The sequence below is a fragment of the Panthera onca genome, chromosome D4 (genome assembly GCF_046562875.1).
Source record: "Panthera onca isolate mPanOnc1 chromosome D4, mPanOnc1 haplotype 2, whole genome shotgun sequence".
In the NCBI taxonomy this organism is placed as follows: Eukaryota; Metazoa; Chordata; class Mammalia; order Carnivora; family Felidae; genus Panthera; species Panthera onca.
The window spans coordinates 84,943,808-84,958,864 of NC_138351.1; the positions used below are offsets into that span (position 1 = coordinate 84,943,808).

A 15,057-nucleotide genomic window follows, 5' to 3' on the forward strand; every position below is an offset into this window, starting at 1 on the left:
AGACATGGAGATCAAGATGTTTTCTCTAAAGCCAGATATTCTAGAAATTTGCAAAAATATAAAACGGTGCCCGCTATAGTATTCAGGTGATTAGCCAACAATTCATCTTCCTGATGGAACAAAAATAAATGCTCTTCAGAGAAAGAAAATGGAAAACAAAACAAATAAAAAAGAACAAAAGAAAATATAGCTATTTTCATAAAAACTTAACATGTAATGGATTTATTACTTTTTAATAAATTTGTAAATATTTAAAAATTTCTCAGTTTTGATTCCTAGTAAATAGATATAGCTCAATAAATAAAAGCTCTTTGGGGTTCTCAATAATTTTTTTTAATTTTTTTTTTTTAATGTTTATTTTTGAGAGAGAGACACAGTGTGAGTGGGGAGGGGCAGAGAGAGACAGGAAACACAGAACCCCAAGCAGGCTCCAGGCTCTGAACTGTCAGCACAGAGCCCAACATGGGCTTGAACTCACGGACTGCGAGATCGTGACCTGAGCCAAAGTAGGACGCTTAACCAACTGAGCCACCCAGCCAACCTCCTCAATAATTTTTAAGAGTGTAAAGGGGTCTAAGACCAAGAAGCTTGAGAGCCATGCCACTGCCTTTATTGGTTCTTATGCCATGTTTTCAGTCCCTGGATATCCTTTGGACAATCATGATGAGACGTGAAAGTGCGATTACAGCTGTGTATGTGTTACATATCTGACAACAAACACAAATAGAAAGCGTGGACACACATTACAAGAGTAACAGGCTTGTTGTCAGGTGATCAGATCAAGGTGAATTATAACTAATGCTGTTTTACATTTAAAATATGTTTTCATACACATGATTTCACTGAAACTTAGAGGTGCATACGGGACTTCCTTTCTGACAAATGGGCACTGATCAACAAATCAAAGCTCAGATGAACTCACTGTATGCTACCGGCAGATGTCTTATGTTTATAGATACAAACTACACAGGAGTTTACACTTCATTTTATGGTTCAACGAGTCTTAGGCCAAGTCAAAAAGCTTGAGTCCAGTTTATGAGTTAAAACAACTTCAATCTTTCTTCTCCAAAAAGATCAATGCGAACTCTAGAACTCAACCAGAAGACGATGATGGCCTTTGTTACATCCTCTCCTTTTAACTCTCTGTAGCAAGTTGATCCTGTTGACTGATCGTATCAAGTTCACAAATAGGCCAGCACCAACCACAGCTGTGGGACTATGCTAGTGCTTCAGGAACACAGGAGGATGGCAGGAGACCCAGACGATGGGAGGGGACAGGCAGTCCACAGAGGGAATAGTATGGGGAAAACATGAAGTCCACCAAGTGTGAGCACTTATATAGGGATCAGCAAATGCTTGCATTTGGCTGGAGCAAAGAGTGTATGAAGGGGAGTGGTGGAAAATAAAACAGTCAGGGTTGGAGGGGGATAAGTTCTTCAAAGGCAGAGACAGTATCCATGGCAGGACCTGGCACACAGTAAAATACTGCTGCACAAATAACTGACTAAATCAAGAGGAGATAAACCATCTTCTGCCCTACTCTCCTCCCTCCCTCCCCCAACACAGGGCTTGAACTCATGACCCTGAGATCACACTCTACCAACTGCGCCATCCAGGTACCCCTGCCCTACTCTATCTTGATGCCTTATTGCTATTCCCCACATAGAACAATCACTGCACTTTGGCTAAAATGGACTTTGCTCAGGTTATACCATTTGGCAGAATATCCTCCCCACTCTTTAAAATGTATACACTTCAGTGTGCCTGGGTGGCTTAGTTGAGTATTCGACTCGATTTTGGCTCAGGTCATAGTCCCAGGGTTGTGGGATCAAGTCCTGTGTCGGTCCTGTACTGAGCGTGGAGCCTGCTTGGGGTTCTTTCTCTCTCTCTCTCTCTCTCTCTCTCTTCCTCTTCCCCTCTCCCCCACTCACACTCTCTCTAAAAAATAAAATAAAATATGTACACTTCCAGGTCTAGTCTAGAATCTTTCCTGATCTCTCTCCCGGAACCCTGTCATTCTGAAGGCTCTTGTAAACCTCTTATGTGATAAACATCTATATTCTGTTTCTACACAATGAGTTCCTTTGAGGGCAGGAACATTCTATCCTACAGAGCACAAAGTCGATGTTCAATAAGTGCCGTTGGGGGCATGAGTGAAGTTTGCTGAACCACAGGTTAACCGTAACAGTATACCTGAGTTTGTATACCACCCCCCATATTTATCTCAGTTAATAGAACCTAACACACCATTCCTAGTCTTCCATTCAGGCAACCCACCAAACTGGGATGCTGCCTCAACAACAACCACAACAGAGGTTAACATTTACTGAGTGTTTACTATATGCCAGACATTATGCTCAGCAATTTATTTTTTTTAAAGGCGAAATTTATTTCGTGAGAGAGAAAGAGTATGTGGGAGAGGGGGCAGAGGAAGGGGAGGATCCCAAGCAGGCTCTGCACTGTCAGCACAGAGACCAACGTGGGGCTTGAACTCATGTACCATGAAATCATGACCTGAGCCAAAGTCAGGAGCTTAACCGAATGAGCCACCCAACCAGGTGCCCCACATGTTCAGCACTTTAAATACGTTATCTCATTTAATTTTCCCAATACCCTCATTTAATTTTCCCCAAAGTTGTAGTTTATTATCCACTTTTCACAGGTGAGAAAAATGAAGCTTAGAATGTCATCCGGCTGGTATAGCCATGCAACTCGTATAAGCTGGAGCTAGGAACCGAACCCACGTCTGTCTAATTCTAAAAATGTGCCGTTACCCACCACATAACCCTTTGGGTAAAAATGTTCCTTAGATGGGCTGTGCATGTACAAATCCTTGGGCCATAACAGTATCTAAGGAGAACACAATTATGCCTGGCCTTGCCAGAACAAAGAATCAGGGATAAAACCTAATTCTCTTCACTCTTTCTGTAAGACTCCAAGCTGGCTGCATAAGTGAGTCAAGGAGAAAAACTCTCCCTTGCTTTCTACATCCATCACATTTTTTTTTTTCCAAAGGCCTTTTAAGTCCCTAAAGCCTCATAAGCCCCAAACTTCTCTTCTATTAAACACTTCCCTTTGGCTACTAGTCATTTTTGCTGGTCTCTAAAAAAGAATCAATAGGTGATATACTATAACACACACATGTGTGCAGGCATGCCCCTCTGTAGTAATCTCTCCAAAGCCGTCAGGATCACATAGTAGGATATGCCCTTCACTGAATGTTCCATGCAACAATCAGGGTAGGGATCCTTGCTGTCAGGGCCTAATTGATTAAACTCTTGGAGTCAGAGCCTTTCCACAGGGAGATTTCAGACCTTCAAATAAATCAGGGTAATCTTGTTTTATGAGGTGATCAGAAAGAAACAGTTTCCGGTTTGCAGAACTTCTAAAAAGAGTAGGACCTTTGGGCTCTGCTTTCTAGATCCTGCGCAGCCCTCCGTCTTAACTCCCAGCACTCTCACCCTTGCTCATTTCCTGCCCCCTCCATTCATTTATTCCCGAACAGGTCAAGCTCCTTCTCAAGGCCTTCAGATGAGCTGTCCCTTGCACTGAAACATTCCTCCCTTACTCACTAACAAACTCCTTTTATTCTTCCACAGGGAAGCTTTCTCCTTTTCTCACGGCCCCAGTCACCTGCTAGCTACTCTTTTATACTTTTTGTCGCACCTATCACAACTGTGGGCTCCATGATGTGCAACTCCTTTCCACCGCCTCAGCATAGTGGCTGGCCTGGAGGAGGATGCCATCAAGGTTCTGGGGAGGAATAAAAGAATGTGTGCTCAGAATGAAACTAACCACCTTTTACAGGTTAAAGCATGACTATCCAAGGGTCCCGACCATTGGTTCATTACAGGTTTGCTTGGATGTTAGGTTGATGACAGAATTCCTATCGTTTCCTCTTCCTCCAATGTGTCTTTGTTACTGTTGAAAACACAGGAAAAGAAGCCTGGGCATTTTTTGACAACTGACATGACCAAATACCTAACAACTGTAATATCTGATCAACACTGAGGCCCTCTCACTCTATTTCTCTCTCTCTGACTCCAGAGTCAGAAACTGAGGTCACACATACTGGAAGAACCCCACCTCCCATCTGGGAATCACTACAGAAATGTCACCTGATGCATTACCAAACCATTAGTCAGGGGCTGCAGGGTGGTCTCTGGGGCCAGGAGCTTACCAAAGGGATGCAAATCCCTGTGCCCTCACTTAGAGCCCATACAGGGTTTGTGGCTCGTCAAACATGTTTCCTTACTGCTCTAATGTACCAGTGTATCGCTTAATGAAAGTTCTTAATTGTAATTCAATTAATTACATACACAGAGTCCCCAATTACATTTTCCAATAAGACATTGGCTGTGGTACAGGTCTAAATGCACTTAACCAATTTCAATATATTAAGACCAATTTCCCTTGAATACTAATTACTACCTAATGATAAAATGAAAAGGGGGGAACTTTCAAGAAAGGGGGAGAGCGAAAAATGCAATTCATGTGGAATTTCTCAGCCCACATAGTACAATTCAGAGATTCATTACTGAAGAAGTAGGTGTGGACAGGGCACAAGTCTGCTTCTAGTATAGGTTAGCACTGTCTTTTGCCCTAGGTACCATCTACCCTTGGTGCTGGCCATTGCCAAAAGGGCCTGTGGGAAGTCTAAGAGCTAGTGGGAAACCAGGAATAACAGGGAAGGAAGAGGCCATCACACACAAGCAATGGACTAGCTGTGGTGTCTGGGCACAGGTGCTCGCCCTATGTCTCAGGCACACAGCAGACAAACACTGGAATGGTCAACGCTTGCCCTGTGCATTACACATCACTATGTGCTTTTAGTACACACAAAGTCGCTTAATCCTCCCAATATCGCCAAAGGATAGGGATTACCATCACATTTTACAGATGGGAAAACGAAGTTGGCAGAGAAGGACTTGCCCAAGGTCACACAGTACCTGTAAACATCTTGCGTTTCCCACTACAACACATTACCAACCAGCCCACATTAACTAGAAAGCAAGAGGTGCAGACACACAGGTATTCTTACACTGGGGATAACGTTTTTGTTTCATTTAAATTCTGTTAGCGTGCAGCAAGCAGGGAGTTATTATCCAATATATATGTGCAAAAACCTTCACCCGTACAAAAACTCCTTATGGTGAATGCTTTTCCCCCAACCAAAGCCAGACACATAGCTGGCTTTCAGCAGCAACTGAACCTAAAATCCGTACCGTGAACACCACAGGTCATTTCTATTTGTAAATAGAGTTTATTTGCACAATCACATTCCCTTTTGCATTTAAAGACTGCTGTTGTGGTATAATAAAAGAGGCTTACAGCCTTGGCATTTAAGTCACATGACAGAAATTGGAGAGATTAGTAATTTGTAGCTGAAGAAAGCAAAGCCTCCAGAAGCCAAATGGAACCACCGGGGAGTCTCCAGGGCTGGCACAGAGCACACACAGGAGGAGGGATCAGCCCACTATGAATAAGCACCATGAAGAGGAGCTGGAAACACATCATGATTAACAAACATTCACTGCCTATGGCTGCTTCCTGCCTTCTTTTCTTATTTAGTAGTATTGGGCAGCGGCAGGGAGTGGGGCGGGGGGCAGCCCAAGTACCAGCAGGAAGAAACACAGGCTTAGATACTTACCTAAATCCCCAATGGTCTTTAAAAGCGATCATGTACTTGTCCCCTGGAGCCCTACTGAGAGGCCTGGTGATGCCAGGGACTCAGGATGCTCACTCCATCCAGGGGAATAAACTATACCTGGCCGCAGCACCCGATGGTCCCTGCCCTGGGCGAGGGGTGGTGGTGGTCACAGTCCAGTGTAATCCATCCAGTGGAATCAGTGATTAGACTGGGGTAGGGAGAGACTCTTCCGGAGTCCAGGGAGTGGTCTGGGAGGCTTTTTAGGCAGAGCTGCCTCCTCTTTCGGTCTTCAAGGGCAAACTAACAAAGCTGAAAGAGGCTTCCCACAGACTAAGACCCAGAGACACTGTCCTGCCACAGTCCACTTATCTAGGTGACTGTCCACCTTGAGTTGAGGCCTTCCTCAGTATAGCCTTAACCTAAGGAAATTAAGGATTTCAGTAAGGCATTGAAATAATAGAAGGTCTCCTTTAAAGATCAAAGGAGGATGAGCTGGCATTTAGAGAACAACTGAAACCTCTGGATGGCAACTTCTACTTAGGAAATAAAATAATCAGATTCAACCGTTGTTCTAGACTTACTGGACAGAAAAGTTTTCCAGCCTCCCATCCCCACCCCCCATCATTATTCATGTGATCATGAGCAAATCATCCCGTAAAGCTTCAGTTTCTTCTATAAATTAAGGATGATGAGCACAGTGGCCTAAAAGGCTGTTATTATGGCAGCACTTGTATCTCATTTAATCCTCAAAAAACCCTTATAAAACAGATTCAACGACCTCCATTTATATAGGAAACTGAGGCTCAGAGAGGGAACATGATTTGTCTAATGTCAGAGGCTGCAGAGGCATAGTGCTTTCAAAACACTATGCTGAACTACTAGAAGGACAGACTACTGAGTGATCAAACAGTAAAGACAGTGTCTGACGTTTTGTTGGTACTCCGTTAAGCCAGTTTAATTTCAAGCCTAGTTCAGCTCTGACGGTGGAGAATTCCCAAGTTTCTCTCTTAAAAGTTGTGCAAAGAATAAGTTGGTTCACACTGTGTCTTTCTTCTAAGGACCTGGATGGGCTACCTATGTGTGATCAGTGGGTAAGTGAAAAGGTCACCGGCAACACGTGGCACAAAAAGAAACTGAGGCTCAAGTTTGGTGCCAGGATTTATATAGATGCTTGGACAAGAATGGAAGTCTTCTAATGTTACATCCTCTCCAATGTACTCATGTCTCCTTCTGGTCTGATTCCAGCTTCTGGCAGACAGTTGGCTGAAGGATGTAGTAGATTATCAGACAAGAATCCAAACTGGAAAGCTCAAGGACTTTGGCTTGTCATTTTCTTATTTAAGCCAAGATCCAAGCACAAATGTTAGCTCTCAGTCCCCAGGCAGACACTCTTGTCATATTAGCTTCATTAGCAAGCTTCTCTCTCAGAGTGTGTAAGACAATGGTCATCACAATTCTTAGGGTTGAAAATTTAGGTTATTTTATCAACAATCTCAGGGTGGGCTTTGGAATCAGACAGCTGACCGAGGATTCTGGTTCTGACATTTGTTGGCTAGCTAACTTTGGGTAAGTCACAACTTCTCTCCACAATTAGAACAGTATCTTATAGGGTGGTTATGAAAACTACAAGAGCATTTGTAGGGGCACCCGGATGGCTCAGTTGGTTAAACATCCAACTCTTGATTTCAGCTCAGGTCACCATCTCATGGTTTGTGTGATCAAGTCCCGAGCTGGGCTCCGTGCTGACTGCACAGAGCCTGCTTGGGATTCTGTCCTTCCCCGCTTGCACATGCATGCTTGCACACTTTTTCTCTTTGAAGATAAATAAACTTTAAAAAGAGAGAGAAAAAGAGAGCATTTGCAAAATGTCTAGCACAATGCCTTACAATAAGGCCTAAATAAATCATTAAAAAAACATCCTTTGATGTGGTTGATACAAAGGTATGCCCATCCCACTTGGAAGAAAAACTGAAAGGCTTATATCTACCTTTACGGTCGTGTGCTTTACTTATAAGGTATGCATCTCTTCTGGAACCCCAAAGCATATATGCTGGAAAGTACCCTGCTTCCAAGTTCTCTCATCTTATGACACAGATTACAGACATGCCTGCCCTCCACTCCCCTTCCTCACTCCATTCTGTATCACTTCCTTCTCCCATCACACACCTCCTTGTGGGCCCCGACAGGTCTATGATTCCAGATCTCCACATCTGTGGCCCATCTGCTCTGTCAGCCACAGAATGCTGCTTTCATTATTTATTAATTACAGTTAACATTTATTGAGTATTTATTATGTGCCAGGCACCATTCTAAGAACGTTATCATTATTGAAACTCACTGAATTCTATCAACCTTATGAGGGCAGATAAACTACTCAATAAAGGTTAGGTAAATTGTTCAAGGTCACACAGCCAGTAAGTGGCAGGGCCAGAACGTAAACTGCCTTTACTTAGTCTGGCTCAACAGCATAGTCCCTTAAACAATGCATAATAGATGTTCACAATTTAGCTCACTTCTATAATGGCTTTATGGGGGTGCCTGGGTGGCTTAATCAGTTAAGCATCTGATTCTTGATTTCGGCTCGGGTCATGAGCTCATGGTTTATGGGATTGAGCCCTGCATTGGGCTCAACACTGACAACGTGGAGCCTGCTTGATACTCTCTTTCTCCCCCTCTCTCTGCCTGTCCCCCACTCACGCATGGTCTCTCAAAATAAACAAATAAATGTAAAAAAAAAAAAAAAAAGGCTTTATGGACAGCAAGCTTGTCCTGATCAAACATACCAACAGAAGCAAAAAATCCATTTTTGAAATATTTACGTCTCAACCCAAATTTTTAATACACAGCTATTAAGCTATTCTTAATACTGGAAGAACAATATGTCTTTCCTCATTGGAATTTCTATTTAAAATAAAGCAAAGATTGGGGCACTTGGGTGGCTCAGTCAGTTGAGTGTCTGACTCTTGATCTCATCTCAGGTCTTGATCTCAGGGTTTTGAGTTCAAGTTCTGCATTGGGCTCCACACTGGAACTACTTAAAATAAAAATAAATTAAATAAATTAAAAAAGATTTAAAAAAAACAACCCTTCTCTAGAAAAGGAGTAAATTGTTTTTATTTACTTCCACTTTATGAAGAGTAGTTATAATATTCCACTTTTTCAAACCACTGACTGCCTTGTGCCCTTTGTAAATGCTGGTGAGGGCTTCTTTCGTGAACACAGTGATTTTGACTCAGAGCGAGACAATTGGAATTTCTTGCAAATCCTTTAAGATGCTGAGGCTCACAGATATCACACAAGTTATTTAAGACTGTGCTCATGCTTAGAAGTGGAGTGAGAATAAGAGCCCAGATTTCAAAGCTTTATCTAACAATCCTCAGTGTCTCTTTCCTAGGATGAGCGATAGGCCTCATCTTCAAAACAAAGCAAAGCAAAGCAAAGCAAAGCAAAACAAAACAGATTTGAAATTATGTACACTTTGAAATACTGTGGCGCAGTTAAAAAAAGAGGTGAAAAAAAGATTTTAAAAAAAGAGAAAAAACAGAAAGAGGTGAATTTGTATGTGGAACAGCACGTGGATTAACATGAAAAAGCTCTACAACGTATCGTTAAAATGAAAAGAGAAAGATGAGAACATTAATGGTAAGTTTACTATCATTTGTTTCTAAAAAGAGGAAGAACAAATGTACGTGTACATTGCATACATGTCAGCATATATATGTACGTAGGGGGTACAGTCACATCCGTAATCAGAACATGCTTGCGTGTACACAGACAATGCCTGGAAAGACACCAAAGAAACTGGAAACGACTGTGGTCTCTGGAAGGAGAACTAGGGGAGAGGAGAGAGGCGAAGTTTTCACTAGAGACACTTTGTTACCTGAGGAATTTTTTTTTACGTGAATAAGTACTACATATCCAAAAAATTTACCAAGATGCTAACAAATGATATTTCCTCTTAATCATTTAACAAGGAGTCAATATTCTGAAACAGAATCCACTACAGAACTCCTGTGAATCAGTTTCCCCAGTTTGTTTTAGACTAGATTCTTTAAAGATGAAAGAAAATGACAGGGGGGAAGGATTACCCACTTACATAAGGTTAAAAAAAATTAGTTAAGCAAGTTACAAAGGGGTGTGCTATTCTAATTCCCCCTTTGGTGAGCCATGGTGTGGCACTGTACATGGTTTGAGATTTCTTTTTTTTTTAATTTTTTTTCAACGTTTTTTATTTATTTTTGGGACAGAGAGAGACAGAGCATGAACGGGGGAGGGGCAGAGAGAGAGGGAGACACAGAATCGGAAACAGGCTCCAGGCTCCGAGCCATCAGCCCAGAGCCTGACGCGGGGCTCGAACTCACGGACCGCGAGATCGTGACCTGGCTGAAGTCGGACGCTTAACCGACTGCGCCACCCAGGCGCCCCTGGTTTGAGATTTCAAATGTCACAAGGACTATTAAACTAAGAGCTACTCTCATTACATAATCTTTATCTATATCAACTTGACCTTATTGTTTGTTTGCATTTTCTTCTTAGAAAGTCATGGATGCTCATTATGGAAACTCCAGAAAGTATAAATGAAGTATAAAGAGGAACAAAAATGAATTACACAAAATCTTGCCAACCAGAGACCACTATTAATATTTTGACACTTTCCTTCTATTCTTTTTAACATAGTTGATATTAGTCCATATAGCTTGTTTTGTATCCTTGACATTCTTCCTTCTTAATATTACATCAAAGTTATTTCTCCTGTTATGAAAACTCTTGGTAAACACAACTTACAATGGTTGAATATTCCACATATTCTGAAATGACTGTTCCTTTTTTAAAAAAATTTTTAAATGTTTATTTATTTCTGAGAGAGAGAGAGAGAGAGAGAGAGAGCATGAGTGGGGGAGGGGCAAAGAGAAGGAGACACAGAACCCGAAGCAGGCTCCAGGCTCTGAGCTGTCAGCACAGAGCCTGATGTGGGGCTCAATCCCATGAACCATGAGATCATGACCTGAGCTAAAAAGTCAGATGCTCAACCAACTGAACCACCCAGGTGCCCCGATGATTGTTCTTTTAATCTGCTATTGTGGCAAATTATCCTGACTGGGTTTTTCTAATGTTAAACTAACCTTGAATTCTTTGAATAAACCCACCGTGGGAATGCTATATTATTCCCTTAATATAATACTGAATTCAGTTTAATATTGTTTAGGATATTTGCATCTATTTAAATTTTCTGTGTTGTATGGTCTTATTAGGGTTTGGTAACAAGACTGAGACAGTTTCTTAAAATGAATCAGAGAGTGTCACTTCTTTTTCTTTTCTTTGGAATAGTTGATGTAAGATGGGAGTTATTTCTTCCTGAAGTATCTGGCAGAACTAGCTAGCAAAATCACCCAGGTGTGAGTTTTCTTTGTGGACAGATTTTTAATCGTGAATTCAATTTTCAAAATAGTTATGGGAATATTCCAGTTTCCTATTTCTTCTTCTGTCAATTTTGGTAAGCTGTCTTTTTTTTTTTTCCTTTTTCTTTTTAGGGATTTGTCATTTCATACACATTTTCACAATTTTTGGTATGGAGGTTTTCAAACTAATTTCCTATTATCTGTTAACAACTGCTGGATCTGTAGTTATTAAACAGATAATAAACCTCCTTTTCATTTTTATTACTATTTGTTTCTGTTATTTCTTGTGTTTGATCCATTTTATCAGAGGATTAGTAATTTATTAGTGTTTTCTAAGAACTTTGATTTTGATGTCCCTAAATATTCTATTTCATTAATTTATGCTCTTTATTGCTTCTTTCTTTTTATTTTCTTTATGTTTCTTTATTTGGTTTCTTTTCTAACTTCTTGAGCTGAATGCTTAGCTTATTACTTCTTGGAATTTCTTCTTTTGTAATATATGAATTTGAAGGTGGTAAAATTTCCTTTAAATATTGTAGTCCTCAAATTCAGATGATGTCAGGACAAAATTGTTCCTAGGTATTGATCTCCCTTCTTTAGGTTCAATCTTCTTCCAGATATAGAGCATTAATTATTTTATTTCTCATGTTTTCTGATGACGTTAGGGTGAGGATTTATGTATTTTAATCAGCTTTTTAAAAAAATCAGCTTTTTAAGTTACCTTCAGTGGGGGAATTTGTCCAAGCTACTTAGTCTGCCTTTACCAAAAGGTGATGCCTGCACAATTTTCCAATATAGATATACCTTATTTGACTACTCTTCTAGTGTTAGACATCATAAATATCTAACAACTATCATTACACATAAATATTTTTTGCATTTTAGATTTTTTCTCCTGAAGATAGATTCCCAAAAGCAGAAATGCCAGGGAGGGGGTACCTGGGTGGCTCAGTTGGTTGGGCATCCGACTTTGGCTCAGGTCATGATCTTATGGTTTGTGGGTTCGGACCCTGCATCAGGCTCTGTGTGCTGACGGCTCAGAGCCTGGAGCCTGTTTTGGATTCTGTGTTTCCCTCTCTCTCTGCCCCTCCCCTGCTTGTGTCCTGTCTCTCAAAAATACATAAATGTTAAAAAAAAAATTAAAAAGGAGAAAAAAAAAGACACGCCGGGGAAAACATCTTTAGGTCTCTTGATACTTTGTTACATTAACTTGCCTTAACTTAGGTATTTGAATATGCCTATTTCTCCCTAGCAATAAGGACTCTTTCGGAAACACCTAGCTTATTTAATTGGTGAAAAGAGTTACATTGTTGCTTTAAAATGTTTCTATCTTAGATTGTTGACAGGGATAAACTTTTTTTTTTTTTTTTTTTTTACTACTTATTTGAATTTTTGGAGCATTTGGGAATCCAATTAATTTTTATTTCTTTGCATATTTATTTAAGATACTTACAACCGGCGGCAGTCTGTGGGGATACCAACCTTCTGCCTTTGAGAATCTGTTGCTAAGGGCAAGATCGTGTTTCACTATTCTGGTGAAATTTGTGCATGCCTCTCCAGCAGAGGCTGCCAGGGCCCCTGGTCAATGAGTAGTAGGCTGGTCTTGCTTAGAGGGCCAGTGGCATGACTAAAAACTGACATTCATTCATTCATTGATTCATTCATTCTTTACTTACTAAGTTCCACAGTATCGGCCTAGAGTGAATGATGAGCAAGTATTTGCTGAAATAATGAGGGACAACCTGGTATGAGCCAAAGATGTGCTCAGAGACTTGACAATCTAGTGGGGGAGATAATCAAACAATCATTGAGAAAAATATATAATTATAAACAGAAATATATATATAATGAAGAAAAAGTAGTATGCTCTGAGACAGAACCTAACAGGGCACCCAAATGAGGAACGGATTAGGTTTAGGTGACAGGGGACAGGGAGATCACAGGTGGCCTTTTTGAAGATGTGACATTTGAACAGAGACAAAGGGTGAGAAACAGTTAACTGGAGTGGGGGAAAGTGTGTTCCTCACAGAAGAAACAGCCTCTGTAAATGCCCCAAAGCAGGAATAACTGCAGAGAATTGGCTGCCATAATCTCAGTTTTCATGTCACCTGCCCCGTAAGTCAGCGGGAGTACAGAGGAGGGAATGGCAAAGATTCACAACTTGGAAACTAAAGAAAAAAATGAAAGAAATTAACCGAAGTTTTAAAAGGGTTTACAGCATAGCTCTGGGAAACACTACATTGCCTCCTACTAAGAAATATGCAAACAGAATTTTCTAAAACTAGAACTCTGAACAGTGATACTGACAGGGGCCAGTTGTTTTATGTACAAAATAGTCTTTCCTCAGAAAAGGCCTCATATTTATTTCTAAGCTGCTTCCAGGGCTGCTCCTAACTTAGGAAGATACAGTTCAACAGAAAAATATTAATCACAGAGTGCTAAACAGGATGCAGACTTCTTACCAAAATGCATAAAATCAATCATTTCATTTTGGGACACACTTTTGGCACGGAGGCTGAGCTCTGCCTTGGGAAAAAAAGTCATCTCAAAGCTGCCAAGGGAAGCCAGACCACTGAGTGTTCCCAAACACAGGACTCCTAAGCATGTTTGCAACGGACAAAGCGGGCATGGAGCGAGGAGGCCAACGTACTGTTCTCGCGGACCAGGCAGAACTCCCATGCGCTCTGGCTCTCCAAAGTGCTTTCCAGGTCCACGGCGACATTGGGCTCACTCTGCTTCTCCAGGCGGTACTGAGGGCCTGGAAGATCAAAGGGGCAGGAGGAGGGGAGGAAGTCTGAAACAGTGAATTTAATATTGAAAAAAACAAAACAAAACACCCAAATACTGGCAAAAAGCTGATTTAAGCATTAGGAAAATGCTGGTCTGTCTGAGGGCTCTAGCTATCCAAGAAGGAAGAGTTTGGGTTTTGTTTTTTTTTTTTCCCCCACAACGTTCCACACACGTGTTTGTTCTATTATCAGCTCCGTTTCTGCTCAGCTCCCCCAGAAAGGCAGATGGCTTCTGAGTCAGACTGACCTGGAATCACAACAGGGTTACCTGGTTTCTCAGGTAGGAGGCAGGTAACCTACCCCCTCGGAGCCTCTGTTCCCTAATATGTGATGGGGGAAATGCTTATACCTTAAAGATTACTGTGACGATTACAGATGATTCAGGAAAAATAGTAATGCACCTGCCTCATAGGAAGCACTCCTACAGAAGTACTTATTAATAATCACTATATAATAATGCATAATCAATTATAAGCAGGGATAAAGTATGTGTAGAATTCTAATATGATGACAGCCCCAAAATTCAAAAACATTTTAAAAAGCAGGTGAGGTTAAAAAAAATTCTCTGCTTTAAGGGTTACAGTGATAGACAGTGGCTGCTGATTCATGTTTTTGTTGAAACATTCATGAAAACACAAAGACACAGGTTCAATAATACTGAAAACCAGGAATACTAGCCATTCTGTGTCACACAGGGGGTTCTGGCAGATCTTAATAAAACACTGGGCATTTTATACATTTATTCATGTATTTCTTTGTCAAGCCAAGTGACAATCTTGTTCTTCTCAGATAACACCTAACGGGTCCAATGATCAGATTCAAAAGACTACTCCTGTTGTTAATGGCTATTGAAAAGATTCGAGGTGTAAGAAACTGTCTTCTTATTTTGACTCTGAAAGGCATGTTTGGTCAGACAGAGGAGGGCTGTAAGGGATCTGAGGAAAGCATCAGAGGCCTTCCGGGGCTCCCGGGCAGAACACATATTTTTAGATATGTTCTTCAGCTGTTGTCAGCTTGCTGTTATTCACACCCAGTACTTCTCCCTCAGCAATTGAAGGCATTTTGCTCACCTCCTCCGTGTCATTCTCCTCGCCTATGTTCTATGTTCACTGAGAGCACTGCAGTTTCATGGGACAGTCCCTCTTTCCTCTAATTGGTATTTCATCAGCAATTCTCAGAGTTATTACACACGTTCAGTCTTTTTTACACTCCAGATAGC

General features: G+C 41.1%; 1 protein-coding gene across 9 annotated transcripts in view; it reads right to left on the reverse strand.

Annotated features, from left to right (window-relative positions):
• MAPKAP1 (MAPK associated protein 1) overlaps positions 1-15,057 on the reverse strand; it is a 257,275-nt gene that overhangs the window by 49,644 nt on the left and 192,574 nt on the right. For 8 of the 9 annotated variants that reach the window (XM_078436493.2, XM_060608656.3, XM_060608659.3 and 5 more), the window contains one exon: positions 13,700-13,807. The exons of the other annotated variant lie outside the window; for it this stretch is intronic. In XM_078436493.2, coding sequence (XP_078292619.2) covers positions 13,700-13,807 — 108 coding nt within the window. The remainder of the gene's footprint in view (positions 1-13,699; positions 13,808-15,057) is intronic. 9 annotated transcript variants of the gene reach the window in all.